At 29.8% G+C, this 15,483-nt stretch overlaps 1 protein-coding gene and 1 long non-coding RNA gene across 2 annotated transcripts; both read right to left on the bottom strand.

The window, feature by feature from the left end:
- Positions 1-3,991: 3,991 nt before the first annotated feature.
- Positions 3,992-4,473, bottom strand: LOC145090461 (uncharacterized). Its single transcript, XR_013701587.1, has 2 exons — positions 4,364-4,473; positions 3,992-4,256 (listed from the first exon to the last, which is right to left on the bottom strand). It is a non-coding gene; the product is annotated as an uncharacterized LOC145090461 (long non-coding RNA).
- A 5,268-nt stretch (positions 4,474-9,741) lies between these two features.
- LOC145086834 (large ribosomal subunit protein eL21z/eL21y-like) lies at positions 9,742-10,655 on the bottom strand. The gene is made up of 2 exons (XM_079024671.1): positions 10,334-10,655; positions 9,742-10,154 (listed from the first exon to the last, which is right to left on the bottom strand). Exons 1-2 carry the CDS (start codon positions 10,568-10,570, stop codon positions 9,897-9,899), a joined length of 495 nt encoding a protein of 164 aa, XP_078880797.1. The 5' UTR covers positions 10,571-10,655; the 3' UTR covers positions 9,742-9,896.
- Positions 10,656-15,483: the final 4,828 nt, after the last annotated feature.

The raw sequence follows: 15,483 nt of genomic DNA on the forward strand, positions 1-15,483 counted from the left end.
AGGGATCTCAATAACCCAAACCACAGAAACTTTACACTTCCAAGATGTCCATAAGGTCCTAATCTGAAGTCCTTTCAGAACATAGAGCATAACACATGGAGCTTGAGGTTTTAGGGCTTGAAAACCACTAATTTGGGACAAAAAGGGGATCTAATGAACTAGTGATCAAGGTAAGAACTTTTCTACCTGAATGGAAGCTTCTCATAGTGTAGATTCCGGATCTACCTCCCCTCCTTGCACACTTCAACCTCTTCCTTCTTCTTCTAAGCTCCAAACCTTCTTCACAAAGCCAAAATCACTCTCGAGAACAATATGGGAGCTAGGGTTTCGCTCTGCAACTCTTTGGAAGTGTTAGGGACAAGGGAGGCTGAGTTAGAGTGTTTAAATAGGGTGCAAACACCCGGGTTAGGGTTTTTGCCCCAACAGGGCCTACTCGCCGAGTCCAAAGCTTAGACCCCGCGTCTCATCCCGCTTCTACTCGGCGAGTTGGTCCTTCAACTCGCCGAGTCCAAGGCGAAAATGCATAATTTAAGAAATATTAATTACAAGGAATACGTACCAGGAACCAAGTGCTACATCGTGAGCATGGTTCCCTCACGTCGTGAGGCTGAGTCAGCCTCGGGTTTTGTGTCCCGAACTTGTAAAATCCGTAACTTTCGCGTACGAGATCCGAGTTCGACGTTTTTTATATGCACGCGTAGGTGTGAAAAGGCTCTACAACTCTCGTTTAGAATCCATTGGCTAATTTTGACTTTATTTTTTTTATATTATTTTTAACAGACCTGGACAGGAAAAGTCCGTTAAAAATCCATAACTTCTTCATCCGATGTCCGTTTTCGTCAGACTTTTTACCGTTGTAATACCATCGTTGAGACCTTCGATTCTCGTTTAGGTTGTGTCGGTTAAAAATCACTCGATCTCTATTTCGAGTTTTTAGCTGTCTACCGCTATATCCGAAACTTCGAAAAATCATAACTTCCTCATACAAAGTCAGATTTGGACGTTCTTTTTATGTATGTTCACGGTTTTGGGATATATATGACTTTCATTTAGACACCTAAGGTTGAAAAGTATCTTATTGAAATTTCTCGTTTTATGCTTAACGGTGTTTTACCGGTATTGTCGCGGATCTTTGATTGATCATAACTTATTCGTTATAACTCGGATTTTAGTATTCTTTATATCATATGAAAACCTTGTTACGATATCTACCACTTGGTATATCCCAATTATGGTTTTATAAAAGTTTAATTTTGACCCTAATTTGGCTGGTGTTACATTGTCATTCTCTCATTCATCAAGCCACATGTAACTTTATGGTATCTTTAGATTAAATTATATCTATGTCATTTTGTGTTTTTTTTCATTTTATTAAATTCTATATAATATTTTAATTTAATAAATGTAATAATAAATGCTTATCAGAATTTTGTGGTTTTTTTTTTCATTTTATTAATTTCTATATAATATTTAAAGATAATAAATATAATATAAATCAAACTATTTCTGCCACTTGTCATTCTCTCATGCATCATGTCACATGTCATTTTGTGGTAATTTTAGATTAAATTATATCAATATATGTAATTTGTGTTTTTTTTTCTATTTTATTAAATTCCATATAATATTTAAATGTAATAAATAATGCATAGCAAAATTTTGTAGTTTTTTTTTCCGTTTTATTAAATTCTATAAAATATTTAAAGGTAACAAATATAATATAAATAAAACCGTTACTACCACTTGTCATTCTTTCATGTATCATGTTACATGTCATTTGTGGTAATTTTATATTAAATTATATCCATATATGTCATTTTGTGTTTTTTTTTTCAATTCCATTAAATTTCATATAATATTTAAATGTAATAATAAAGGCATATCAAAATCTGTTTTTTTTTTATTTTTCCATTTTATTAAATTGTATATAACATATAAAGGTAATAAATATAATATAAATAAAACCATTTGTCATTCTCTCACATCATTTCATATGTCATTTGTGGTAATCTTAGATTAAATTATATCTAAATATGTCATTTCGTGCTTTTTTCCATTTTATTAAATTCAATATAATATTTAAATTTAATAAATGTAATAAATATAATAACAAATGCATATCAAAACTTTGTGGTTTTTTTTCCATTTTATTAAATTCAATATAATATTTAAAGATAATAAATATAATATAAATAAAACCATTTCTGCCACTTGTCATTCTCTCGAGCATCATGTCAAATGTTATTTTGTGGTAATTTTAGATTAAATTATATCCATATATGTCATTTTATGTTTTTTTTTTCATTTTATTAAATTACATATAATACTTAAATGTAATAAATATAATAATAAATGCATATCAAAATTTTGTGTTTTTTTTTTCATTTTATTAAATTTCATATAATATTTAAATGTAATAAATATAATATACATAAAACCGTTTCTGCCAATTGTCATTCTCTCATACGTCATGCCAAATGTAATTTTGTGGTAATTTTAGATTAAATTATATCTATATATGTCATTTTATGTTTTTTTTTCCATTTTATTAAATTCTATATAATATTTTAAGTAAAAAATATTATATAAATAAAACCATTTTTTGCCACTTGTCCTTCTCTTATGCATCATGCCACATATCTTTTTGTAGTACCTTTAGATTAAAGCTTATATATATATATATATATATATATATGTGTGTGTGTGTGTGTGTGTGTATGTGTGTGTGTGTGTGTCATTTTGTGTTTTTTTTTCATTTTATTAAATTTCATATAATATTTAAAATCAATATTAATAAAACCGTTTTTGTCACTTGTCATTCTCTCATACTCCGCATCTCATTTTATGGTAATTTTAGATTATATTATATCCATATGTCATTTTTTGTTTTTTTTCGATTTTATTTAATTTCATACAATATTTGAATGTAATAAATGTAATAATAAATGCATATCAAAATTTTGTGTTTTTTTCCATTTTATTAAATTCTATATAGTATTTAAAGGTAATAAATATAATATAAATAAAATCTTTTTCTATCACTTATTATTTCTCATGCATAACGTCACATGTCATTTTGTGGTAATTTTAGATTAAGTTATATCCATATATGTCATTTTGTGTTATTTTTTCCCATTTTATTAAATTTCATATGATATTTAAATGTAATAATAAATGCATAACAAAATTTTGTGGGTTTTTTTTTCATTTTTATAAATTCGATATAATATTTAAAGGTAATAAATATAATATTTAATGCATATCAAATTCATTAATGTAACTTTCCTTATAATTTATAAATTTCTAAATTTAATCTTATTATTTTAATTGTTTATTTATTTAAATTATTTGTTTAATTTTTATTAAAAAAATAAGCACTTCAGTCTTATAGTTAAATATTTTTCTCTTTTTCCTTCTAAATTCAAACTTTCTAAAATTTTCGATCTTCTTATATTTTTTAATTTTTTGAATAAACTCATGTAGTAATGGGTTTCATAATTAGTTTATAAATAACTATTGTATTAAATATGATCAAGAAAGCTATATAATTCATAATTGAAATAATGTTATAATTATTTTAGTAGAGGATGGATATGCAAACATTGTTGGTGACTTTTAATCGGTTACATTTTTTTTAGTTTTAGACTTTTATCAAAAAAGCAGTCGGATGAGAACACCAATCTGAACTAAAACTAGGCTTTTGGTCCTAGAAAGACCAAATAAAAAGAAAAAAATAATTAGATTCATATACAAATTAAAATAAAAAGAATTGGACTCACGATTTTTTTGTTTGTAAAATCGAATTCTACAGAACCGGATAGAAACTTGACTTTGTGATAAGAGTTGGTACTCACCATAATTTTTTCCATCTTTGTGTTTAAGTTGATTTGATGTATGTGAAGATGCATATATCTACTGTTTTAAAAGATTAAATATTTAAAAATAAATAAATAAATAAAACAACCAAGAAGAAGATTTTGGGCTCTCAACATAGATCAAAGACCTTATTTCTAGAATGAGGAGGCTTACATACGTCAAGAATCATAATCATAATCACATTGGGGGCAACTCACAATAATACGAACATATACACATATTACCACTACATTTTCCAACACCAAATGGCTCTTTTTTGCTACACGTATCTTCGCATCCTCTCACCTCACATTTCCTCATGTTAATCGTCTTTTTGCACACGTGCTCCGGGATTCTGATACCATGAGCAACACCAAACACCATAGTTGTGGTTGCACAAGCTATTCATCTCAAAATAAATATATATATTCTTTTTAATAAAATGAAGAAATAAAGAAGTGATTTATGTTGGAATTACTATAATTGAATGAGAAAATAGAAATCATACCTGAAAAGAGTAGGAGTATAAGCAAAAGTGTTGGGAATTTGCTTGATTTTGATGTCTTCATTTTGAGGTTTGATGGTTAGGCTTAAGGAAGGTATGTTATGTATGCATTAGTTTATAAAGGGTTGTTTTGTTTCCTCTCTTTATACAGTTTGTAAGCCTCTACTTTATTCTATGCCTCTTTATTGTGTGTTTTTTAAATGATTATTGTGAATTTAAGAATTAAAATCTAATAAATATTTTATTAAAGTAAATGATAGTTGGAAAACTTTATATTTAATCTCAATAATAAATTTATTTTAGCAACTTCTATCAAGTTATAACAATGTGTAACGTGGTAGATTTTATAGAATATAATGTTCTAATAAGAAAAGGGTAAATGACACAAAAAACACTCTTTTTACACAGAAATTCGATTTTGACACTGTGTTTTTTTTTGTGTCAATTTTGACACTGTGTTTTCCAATTTGTTACAATTCTGACCACTTGACCGGTTAACCAGGTTGCATGCTGACATGGCATGATGACGTGTCAGTTTTGATGACGTGGCATGCTGACATGATATGTTGACGTGTCAAAATTGAATTTTTTTTCTCACAAAAAACACTAAGTTTTCATTTTTTTTTTTATTTTGACACTACGTTTAATTTTTTTCTTTCAACTTTGACACTGTGTTTTTTTGTTCCAAATCGAACATCATTTTTTCCAATTTTGTTCAATGTTGACAATTTTTTATTTGAAACCGTATAAATATTTTTTTAATACATTTAAACCGTATAAATATGTTTTTTTTTTTCATTTAAAAACCATAGTTTTGTATAAATACATTTTTTTTTACACTCAAACCATATTTTTATGTATAAATATGTATTAGCTATATAAAAATTGTATTTTACATTAATATGCAACTTTAAAATGTGTTTGAAGGTTTATAGGCGTGTAGTTGATCAAAATTTGGATATCAAGTTTGCAACCCATCAAATTTTTACATCTTATTAGAAGTTTATGGTTAGTTTGATTCTCATGATATAACTAATGCTTTGAATGTAAAAAAAAAAAACACCTTGTATTTAAATAAAAATATGGTTTTTAAACGAAAAAAATATGTTTATACGGTTTAAAATGTAATAAAAAAAAATATATTTATACGGTTTTCAAATGGAAAATAGACAAAATTGAACAAAATTTGATAAATGATGTTCGATTGAAACAAAAAAAACATAGTGTCAAAATTGAAATAAAAAATTAAACATAGTGTCAAAATCGAAAAAAAGTGAAAACTTAGTGTTTTTTGTGGAAAAAAAATCAATTTTGACACGTCAGCATATCATGTCAGTATTCCACGTCATCAAAACTGACACGTCATCATGCCACGTCAGCATGTAACCTGGTTAACCGGTCAAGTGGTCAGAATTGTAACGAATTGGAAAACACAGTGTCAAAATTGACACAAAAAATAACATGATGTCAAAATCGAATTTCTATGTAAAAATAGCGTGTTATTATAATTAATAAGGTAGATTTTTCAAAATATAATATTGTAATAGAATAAATAAAAATAAGATGTTATAGTACACATAAATAAATAAAAAACATAATTAGTTTTGTCAAACATTTAGGATTGCAATAATTACATGTTCTTTTCTTTGTGCTTACTCACTTCCCCTTTAGTTTCAATGTGATTTGTAAGCTTCATCAAACAAATGGCAGATGCTTGTTATGTCTCATGACACGTGGATATAAAATCTTCAAATGCTTTTTTGCTTTAAGACCTCTTTAAGACCAAATAGATCTTAAATATTTCCATTTCTAGTGAATGGAAAACATATTGAACTTTGAACAAGTCATTTGTAATGTATATGAACAAAAATTGAAACGATAGTTTTTTTCCACACATTTTATTACTTTGTTCAACTATAATAGAACTGTAAAAGATAATGTTTGAATTTACTTTTTATTATTCAAGTGTAAGAATCAAGTAATATAGTTTGAACTTTGAAGTGTTTTAAGCATATTATGATTATGTAAAGAGTTCATAACCAACATGACTGAATTTTTTTATATATATTACCATAATAATATTTTCATAACTATAATAACGTTTTTACATCTTATTTATCATTAACATATAGAAGATCATTATTTATAGTTCTAGGGACATACGATTTTTTGTTTCAATTGGTTATTCTTTTTCAAAATCTGCACAAAAAAGTCATATCCAGATGTATTTTGAAATTGAAATTGAAATTAAAATTTGAAATGTAAGATGAAGATGATGAGGTTAATATGCTTATTAATACATATTATTCAAAAGATAAAGGAAGTTGGTCAATTACAAGTGTACTTAAAGTTTGAAAATATAATTTTGGTAAAGAATACTTCAACTTGTACGTTAAAACTTAAAAAGAATGATGAAAAATTGCTTATTGGAACAAGTTAAATGCAAATATTGATTAGAAATGGGTAAAACCAATGTAGGATGTTATTCTTAAAATATGTAAAGTAAGAATATTTGATAGAATGCAAGTGAATTTGGAAATGGTCAATAAGTACGAAAAAATGTAAATAGAAGTAAATACTTAAAGCTTGAGGAAAAAGACTTGAAATTGGTAAAATGATCATTTTAGACATGAAAATAAAAGTGGAAAATGATTAAAACCTAATTAGTATGATTCCTTATCTTACAATGATACAAGAATGAAAGAAATAACAAAGTTGGGTTCAAGAATAAAAATGTATTTTGTTTAATCCTAAAAATAACCGGACAATGATAAAACTAAAAACTTATATATTTAGCACATAAAAGTGCAAGTGAATATACTATAGACTTAGAATGATATTTATAAAGGCTTGGGAATACATTAGAAGCAAAGTAGATGAAAAGTAATGAGTTTTACAATATTTTATGTTTTTGAAATTTTTAACGGATCAAATTATCAAATGTTGCATAAATAATAAAATTAAGCGATATTTTGAAATCTAATTATTGGTATTAATGAGAAAAGTATCAATAAACTCTCGAAACAAAAATTGATTTAAAAGAACCTATGAACATTTATACATGTTTAAAACACTATTGGTGCATGTATAGACTATGAGGGTGTTTTACTAAGTTTTTTAGTTTTTTAACTTATAGTAGTGTCAAAACAAAGTTTTTAAAAAAAATATTTGGATTAACTTGAAAAAAAAAAGGAAAGAAAAGACTTTTAGAGGTGTTGGACAACTATATGCTATAAGGAGTTTTGATAAGTTAGAGGTTAGTAATTTTAGAAAAATGACTTATCTTTGGTTTCATACTGTTATAAATTGTTTTTAAAAAATAATCTATTCAAACATTCATTTTAACTTATACCGGTGTAGATCCAATAATAAATTAACAACTCATTTTTTAAGTTTATGGCTAAACACCTTCTATAACATAACATGGAGTTAAACACAGTTAAGAAAGAAAATGACTAATTGGTCAAAAATAAGATAAGTCTAAAATGACAAAAGTGATTACTAAGTTTATATGTATGTTTAACTGTTGGAATGGGTTTGAAATACTATAATAATGACTATATTAACATAGACATCATATAACTATGAGATTTGAAGCATTTTATTAAAATAAAAAAATAAGATCGTATAGTAAAAGAATGAAATAATACCAAGATGGTTTTAATGTGAGACACATGTGGTTATTGAAACAACTTTGGAATGATGCTAGAATTACTAAAACAACATAGTTATTGCATGATCATGAGAATTACAATAGCTAGCTAAAACTAATAAAAGGGAAAACTTCAAGAAAATCCAACCATATTTTCATAAATGCTTAAAGAAACCACTATATTATTTTTTAGTGTATTAAAACTTTATATTTTCTGAAATTCTTATTTAAAGTTTTTTAATCTTAGAAAAACCTAATCTATTTTCATGAAAGAATTAAAAAACCATTATATTATTTCTTTAATGCTTTTAAACCCTCATATTTTTTTGAATTTTTTTAATCTAATAAATTGTAAAAATCAAAACGTCGAGAATCGATTGCCTAGCATTTTGTCTATCTAGTAGACCTGACAATGGAGTGGGTTTGGAGCGAATCGGCCTTGATCCAAACCCTTTTAAAAAATTTCAAAATCCGATCCAAACCCGCTCCGTAACCCGCAGGGTTTTAAATGATCAGACTCATACCCTTATCCACCGAATCAATGAATATCCAAAACTGCCCCGTAACCTAAAGGTTTTTTAAATAATCAAACACATTTTAATTAATTCCTGAAATAAAATTTCATAAACAAAAAAAGGTATACTATATCTTAATACTTAAAATAACATTTTGTTAAATAAAAAAATTGATCTAGAAAAGGACGTTACATACTCGAGGAATTTCAATCGGAATTAAAAATCACTATTGCAACAACTTTGGATTGATTTATGATTGTCGGTTGTAGTGATAGCGAATAGCAATTGCCAACTTTTTTCATGTTAAAAAGTGATTTATTGAATTAGAAATGGATATGTCGATTTCTTGATGAATATAAATTGAATGACATTATGATTTTTGATAGAAGTCTATAGGTTTACAAACCGACTTATCGATTCCTATGTAAAAACATTTTTTTTTCTTTGGCCTTTGCCCTTTGAAATTTTGATTGGAATTAAAATTAAATGTTAAGAAGTATAAAATATAAACATATAATTCTAAAATTTATATGGTGCGAGTTATAAATGGAACGGATCGGTGATGATCCATACCCGATCCATTTAATAAAAGAGTTAGCGGGTATGGATCGTTAACGAGTAAACGAATCAACAACTACGCTGCAAACCCATATACTTCTTACAGGTTTTGATCGGATCAGTGTCAAAAACCGCTCCACTGTCAGGTCTACTATCTAGGTATAATTTACCGAGCTCAATTACGTTTTAAAAAATATAAAGATTTTAACATACAAATAAATAATACAGTAGTTTTTTTAAAACTTTGATGAAAATATGTTAGATTTTTATAAGAATTTCCCCGTTAAAAGGAAACTTGTTTATGAAATAAATGGAACCCTTGATGTCAAACGACCTATGCAAATAAGACAACTTGGATTGGATGATCAATAAGTACGAAGATGGTGTCGAACTTCAACAAATTATAGTCAAATATGTCAATTCAAAAGATCAACTAACGAATGGTTGTATTTCGATGTAATAATCATTAAAATCTTATCAACTCTAAAAAAAAATCTACAAGAGCTGAATTTTTCTCTATTTTGTTAAATGTTTTAGAAAATTTCAACATGAATATTGAATAGTCAGATTATAATGTTGGAGAAAACATCCAACATCCACAACTTTCAATGATTTCAAAGCAATAATCAAATCACAAAGTTGAAAACACAAATCCATACGAACACTAACATCTGTTTCATGAAAATAGTTTCAAAAGTTTCAACCAAATCCTTGATAAATCAACAAAAACACAAAACGAGTCTAAATTAAACATAAAACATATCAATGTCATAAAACAAAACTGACACAAGATTTGAAACAAGCTCTCGACTTAATATCCACCCTTGAGATCATTGACAACATCATATGGAATCGGAGTTACAGTCTCTAGAGTCGTCCCTTCAACCATAAACCCTGGTTTCGGTCCAAGTGGTTGCCTTTTGGTACTGATCACAACCCCCTTCGCCTTCGCTTCCGCCTTCAGCTGATCATTCTTCTTAATCCTCTGCTTCAGTTCCTCATTGCACCTCGAAGGCATCACATGTTCAATTCGAACATGAATCCTCTTCTTGATGATTCTGTTACCAACCTGTTTGATCGATACGTATTAAACACACAAATCGAACAAAAGGGGGATAATCAGAAACCCTAAAATTACATCCAATGATCTCTCGAACCCAAATGCGAGATAGATCTTAAATAGCAACTAAAGTATCAAATTCTTGAGATACGCATAAAGAGAGAAGTGGGAAGGAAGGGAGATTTGACCTGTTTGTTCATTTCGACGCCGATGGCGCGCTTGGTGACGTTCCAGACTTGACCGGTGCGGCCATGGTAGAACTTGTGGGGCATACCTTTATGAATGGCGCCGTTCACCTTGACATCGACATAATCTCCGACGTGATAAGTTCTGAGGTAAGTGGAAAGATGAATGGTACCCTTCTTCCTGAATCCTCTTGCGAACAAATCCCTTGTTCTTGAACGTAATCCATGTCCCGCAGGCATCTTTCCCTCTCTCGATCGATACCAAAATTGCAGACGAAATCGAGTGGGTGTTTAGAAGAGGCTGTAAAACTGTGGCGCGATATATGAGATGTTTGGTAGGTATCTAGGGTTTTTGATTTGGGTTTAATGGGCTTTCATTTACTGGGCTTTTTGAATGTAGACTAGCCTAGGATATAGGGTTTTTGATTTGGGCTTAATGGGCTTTCATTTACTGGGCTTTTTGAATGTAGACTAGCCTAGGATATAATGTGCCTCACCTTCAAACATGGTTAAAGGAAATGCTATACAAAAATAAAATAAAATCTCTGGTTAGGATTTTTTTTTTAATACTGATCGAGTTTTATAAATAAATATCATTCTAATTTGAATTATATAATTAAAGTATTGTAGATTTGTTTTATATAAAATTTAATAATTGAAACTTTAGTTTATTTAAAAAGAATCATTGTAATTAGGTATAAAAAGTTTTTGAGTAACACAAAACTTGGAATCTATAAAATAAGAGTAAATCACACGAATGGACTTTATGGTTTGGAGTAATTTGCGTACTTGATACTTTTTTTTTAAATCGGATTATTATTATTGTTGTTTTTGTTACATGTTTGGTCTCTATCTTATCTAAAAATAATATTATTTAAATAGAGAGTTAAGTAAGGTAAGGTGAGGAGTGAGATTGAGGTGTTTTTTTTTAAATAAATTAAAAAAAAAAAAAAGCAAGGGCAAAATACTATTTTTAAGTAAGACAGTGACCAATCGCATAACAAAAACAAACAATAGGGACCTTCCGAGTTAAAAAAATAAGTTAGAGACTAAGCACGCAAGTCATCCTAAACCATAAGGACTATTCATATAATTTACTCTAAAAATAATAACTATAAATTAAAATTTTTGTTGTTTAATCAGTCAAATTCTCTTAATATTTATCCGCTAAAACTTTGATTATTAAAAAAACTACTTCATGAAAATAAAGGAGCTTTTCAATTATATTTATAACTTTTAATTTGTGTTTTAAAATTATATTTGATTTATCCACATAGGATGGTAAGTACTAATGATTTAAGTAGATATAATTATGTTTATTTGATTAGACATAAATCATATACATTTGAAAAGTTCAAGGAGGATCACAACGAAGTAAATATTCAATTCGGAATGAAGATAAATGTTTTTTAATCCGATAAGGAGGGGAATACATTAGTATTGAGTTCTACAGACAGCTTAGAAATTGTGAAATAGTTTCACAGTTAGCTTCCCTAAATATGCCGCAATTGAAAGGTGTTTCTGAAAGGAGAAATTAAACCCTGTTGGATACGATTCTATCTATGATGAGTCGTGTTACTGTAACGTCCCAAAAATTAAGACTAAAAATTTTGATTTTTAAATTAATAAAACCAAATCCAAAACAATATCATGAAAACCATAGTTATGAATTAGCAAATGGATCATGGATTTGAAATGACATAAACAATATAATCACAAACTGAAGCTCATATCATTGCTTGGAATCAATAGTTTGAATCAATGAATCCTAGAAATGAGAATAACCAAATTACCACCAATGGAACTAGAATTTGATTCAAACATCATGAAATAGCATCATTAGCCAAAAGATTGACAATTGGATCACTGATTGAAGGAAGATGTACTATCTAACTTCTAACCATAAACTCAAGCTCATATCATTGCTTGAAGCTTCAAATTCATATTTGAAAATCTAGGGTTTTAGACACCCATCAAGTCACGTTCAAACTCATAAATCCCATAACTATTTGTTAGTCAAATTTTGTAGATGGGTCAATGAGTTAAACTACATCAACAATTTCACAATAATCACCCAATTTAAGCATAAACTCGGATTTCACCATTGTTACTTAAGAAAAATCATCAAAATAACTCCAATCTTACAATTCTCACAACCATTTGTTGGTTGGAGCTTGGAGATGGATTAAGGAAATGAACTACATCAATAATCTTATATAAACAACATATATGAAGTATAAATTTTGGATTTGCAATACCACATAAACTCTAAGACGAATTTGGGGGAAAAGGAAATGATTCTACCGTTAAAAGAAAGATCATGAAATAGATTGATCAATGTTTCATCCAAGAGTTCCAAGCACCAAAATACCATGAATATTATAGAGAAAATCAATCCAAAATTGTCACACCCCCGAACCAGACGACGGAAACGTCAAAGGGCTCGCGTGACTTTAATCGAATATCATCACAATGAATATACATGAATCATAACATAAACGTCACCATGCATCAATATATTACAACTAGAATTGTTCACATCAAATACATTGTTTTAATATTACACATTCATAACCTAAATAGTTTGAGTGCTTTTAACAACATAACATCTAACATTACTTCATATTACTCTTCCGCTAACCTGTTACCTGAGAATATAAGTTATTTTGGAAAAACGTCAATATATGAAATGTTGGTGAGTTCATAAGCAATGTTGTGTTAAAATGATTTGTGTACTTTGTAAAACCCATAAAATCCGATATTTTTTTAAAAGACTTTTGTTTATCAAAGTGTGAAGATCCATAAGTTGATGCATGAATGATTTTAAACACACACACACACATATATATATATATATATATATATATATATATATATATATATATGAAGGATATTTTGTATTATAGTTATAAAGTTTCGAGCGAGTAGTATTGAATTCCCCGGAAAACCTGATGTTTTCCGATGTTGAAATGTATTCGTGATTATTGATTTTTGTATTGCCTTAACGAATGAATATTGATTAATCCACATTGTATATCATCCTAATTTTATCTACTTAGATTTCTCGTAAGCCTTAGCGAACGAAGAGAAGGGGAGCATTATGTCCCACTACTATCGTAAGTACCTTAGGCTGTCGTGGATGCGAAAGACACGATGGTCCAACTCGCACTTGATTAATGTGACCTTGCTAGCTTTTCTAACGGGACACTTTGGTCCACTAGCACATAAAAGCTATTGAAAGTCCTTTTATAAAATATTGGGTCATTGAAGGCCCAATAACATATAAGCGGTATCCCTTTGGACCCAAAGATTATGTTGGTGGGCTTACAAGGCCCAACAAGCATGATTTGAAACTCATAAGCCCAAAGTTTGTAGATTTACTCATTGTAGTCATCACGTATCTATTGAAGTGTTTTGATTTAACGATTGTTGTTTTGTATTGATTTGAGACCGAATCAATACGTTTATAACGATTTTTGGTATTGAAGGTGTATTCGTTTTCCGTTTTGTCGTTAGTCGGGTATCTTGTATTTTGCCTTAATGAATTAATTTGTTTAAAAGTAGAATTTGACATTTTCACTACCTTTCTTTTGTAAAAATGACACTTTTAATCCTTTATATAAAAGAATTTCATTTTTAGTCCTTAAAACATTTTCTTGACACTTTTGTATCATAAAGTTGTTGAAAAGACAGTTTTAACCCAAAATTTATTTTGTTAACAGCTTTAGCCCTTCCAGAATGGTATTTCTCGGTTAAAACCCCATTTTTCACAACTTTTACAGTTTTGGCCCAAAATCTAAAAAGATTACATTTTTGATCCTTTTTGGAATTGAAAAGCATTTTTGACCTTTGGAATAGTTTTATTTCACTTCTTATCCCCTGTTTTTGCAGAATGTTACAATTCAGAAGGTATAAAGTCTATACCTTGCTTGCTCTTTTGATAGATCCCATTTTGGGGAGTTTTAGGGCTTTTCTAAGCCATTTTGGTCACCAACCATGATTGCAAGCATGGTTTGAGGGTGATGTTTCAGATCTAGGTCCTTTGTGGGGTTTCAAGGCAAAAAGGAGTGGCTTTTGCACTCAAGGAAGGCCCCATGCATTGTGAGAGCTTGTTTTAGGACCTTTTGAGCTTAAAGTGCCATGCAAGCACGTAAAGGTTGTAACTTTACGTGCTAGATCGATTGTAGAAGCTTAGATCTACATTTTGATCAAGTGTTGTACATCAGAAAGCGAAGATTCAGTGAGTGGTTGTGACCAACTCGGCGAGTCCGTTCTTGGACTCGGCGAGTCCGTTCTTGGACTCGGCGAGTCCAAGGTTCTGTCCCATATCAGTTGAGGGTCATAAGGACCTAGTTGAGTGTGGAAAGGTTTTAAGGGGGTCCCAAGGGGTGACCCAACGTTCTGGACTAAGCCATTGTTCTGGAAATTCATGGTACTCGGCGAGTCCAAGGCAATCTTCTTAGGGATGAAGATGGACTCGACGAGTTGTTCATACAACTCGGCGAGTCAAAGGCAGGACTTGAGCATCAGTTGATGATGAACTCGATGAGTTGTTCATACAACTCGGCGAGTCGAATGAGGATTCAGTCGATGTTCATTGAGAAGGAAAACTCGTCGAGTCATCGCCTAACTCGACGAGTAGAGACGGGTTTGAGGTCTAATGGAAGGATAGGGACTCGGCAAGTTGGCGAGCCAACTCGGCAAGTCAGGTCAACTAGAAGTTGACTTTGACTTTGACTTGGTCAAGGGGTAAAAGGGTCATTTTAACCTAAGAGTAGATTTCAGTTTCTGACTAAGTGTTTTGTGGGAATTTTAGCCGGAGGATTTCCGGAGCAGCAACAGCAGTAGTTAGAGGATTCCCGCATGGTTCAGCAGCTACTACGAGGTGAGTCATCTTCCAGTAGCGGTGGGTCTAAGGCCACAATGCCGACCCACCAGTAGGGTTCGTATGATAGATGATTGTCTTTGTGATATCATCTAGGTTTGCTACAACCTGATATGTTATATGCTAGCATGATATGTTATATGTGATAGTAGTAGAGTTCGGTTGTTAGGACCGAAGGGTAGTCAGACACCCCAGTTACGTCTGACAGTATGTGATGATATGTTTGCATGCTGGCTTGTTATGTTATATGCGATAGAGGTAGTAGGAG

Source organism: Lactuca serriola, chromosome 2, assembly GCF_051521515.1.
Source record: "Lactuca serriola cultivar US96UC23 chromosome 2, Lser_US96UC23_V15, whole genome shotgun sequence".
NCBI classification, from domain to species: Eukaryota; Viridiplantae; Streptophyta; class Magnoliopsida; order Asterales; family Asteraceae; genus Lactuca; species Lactuca serriola.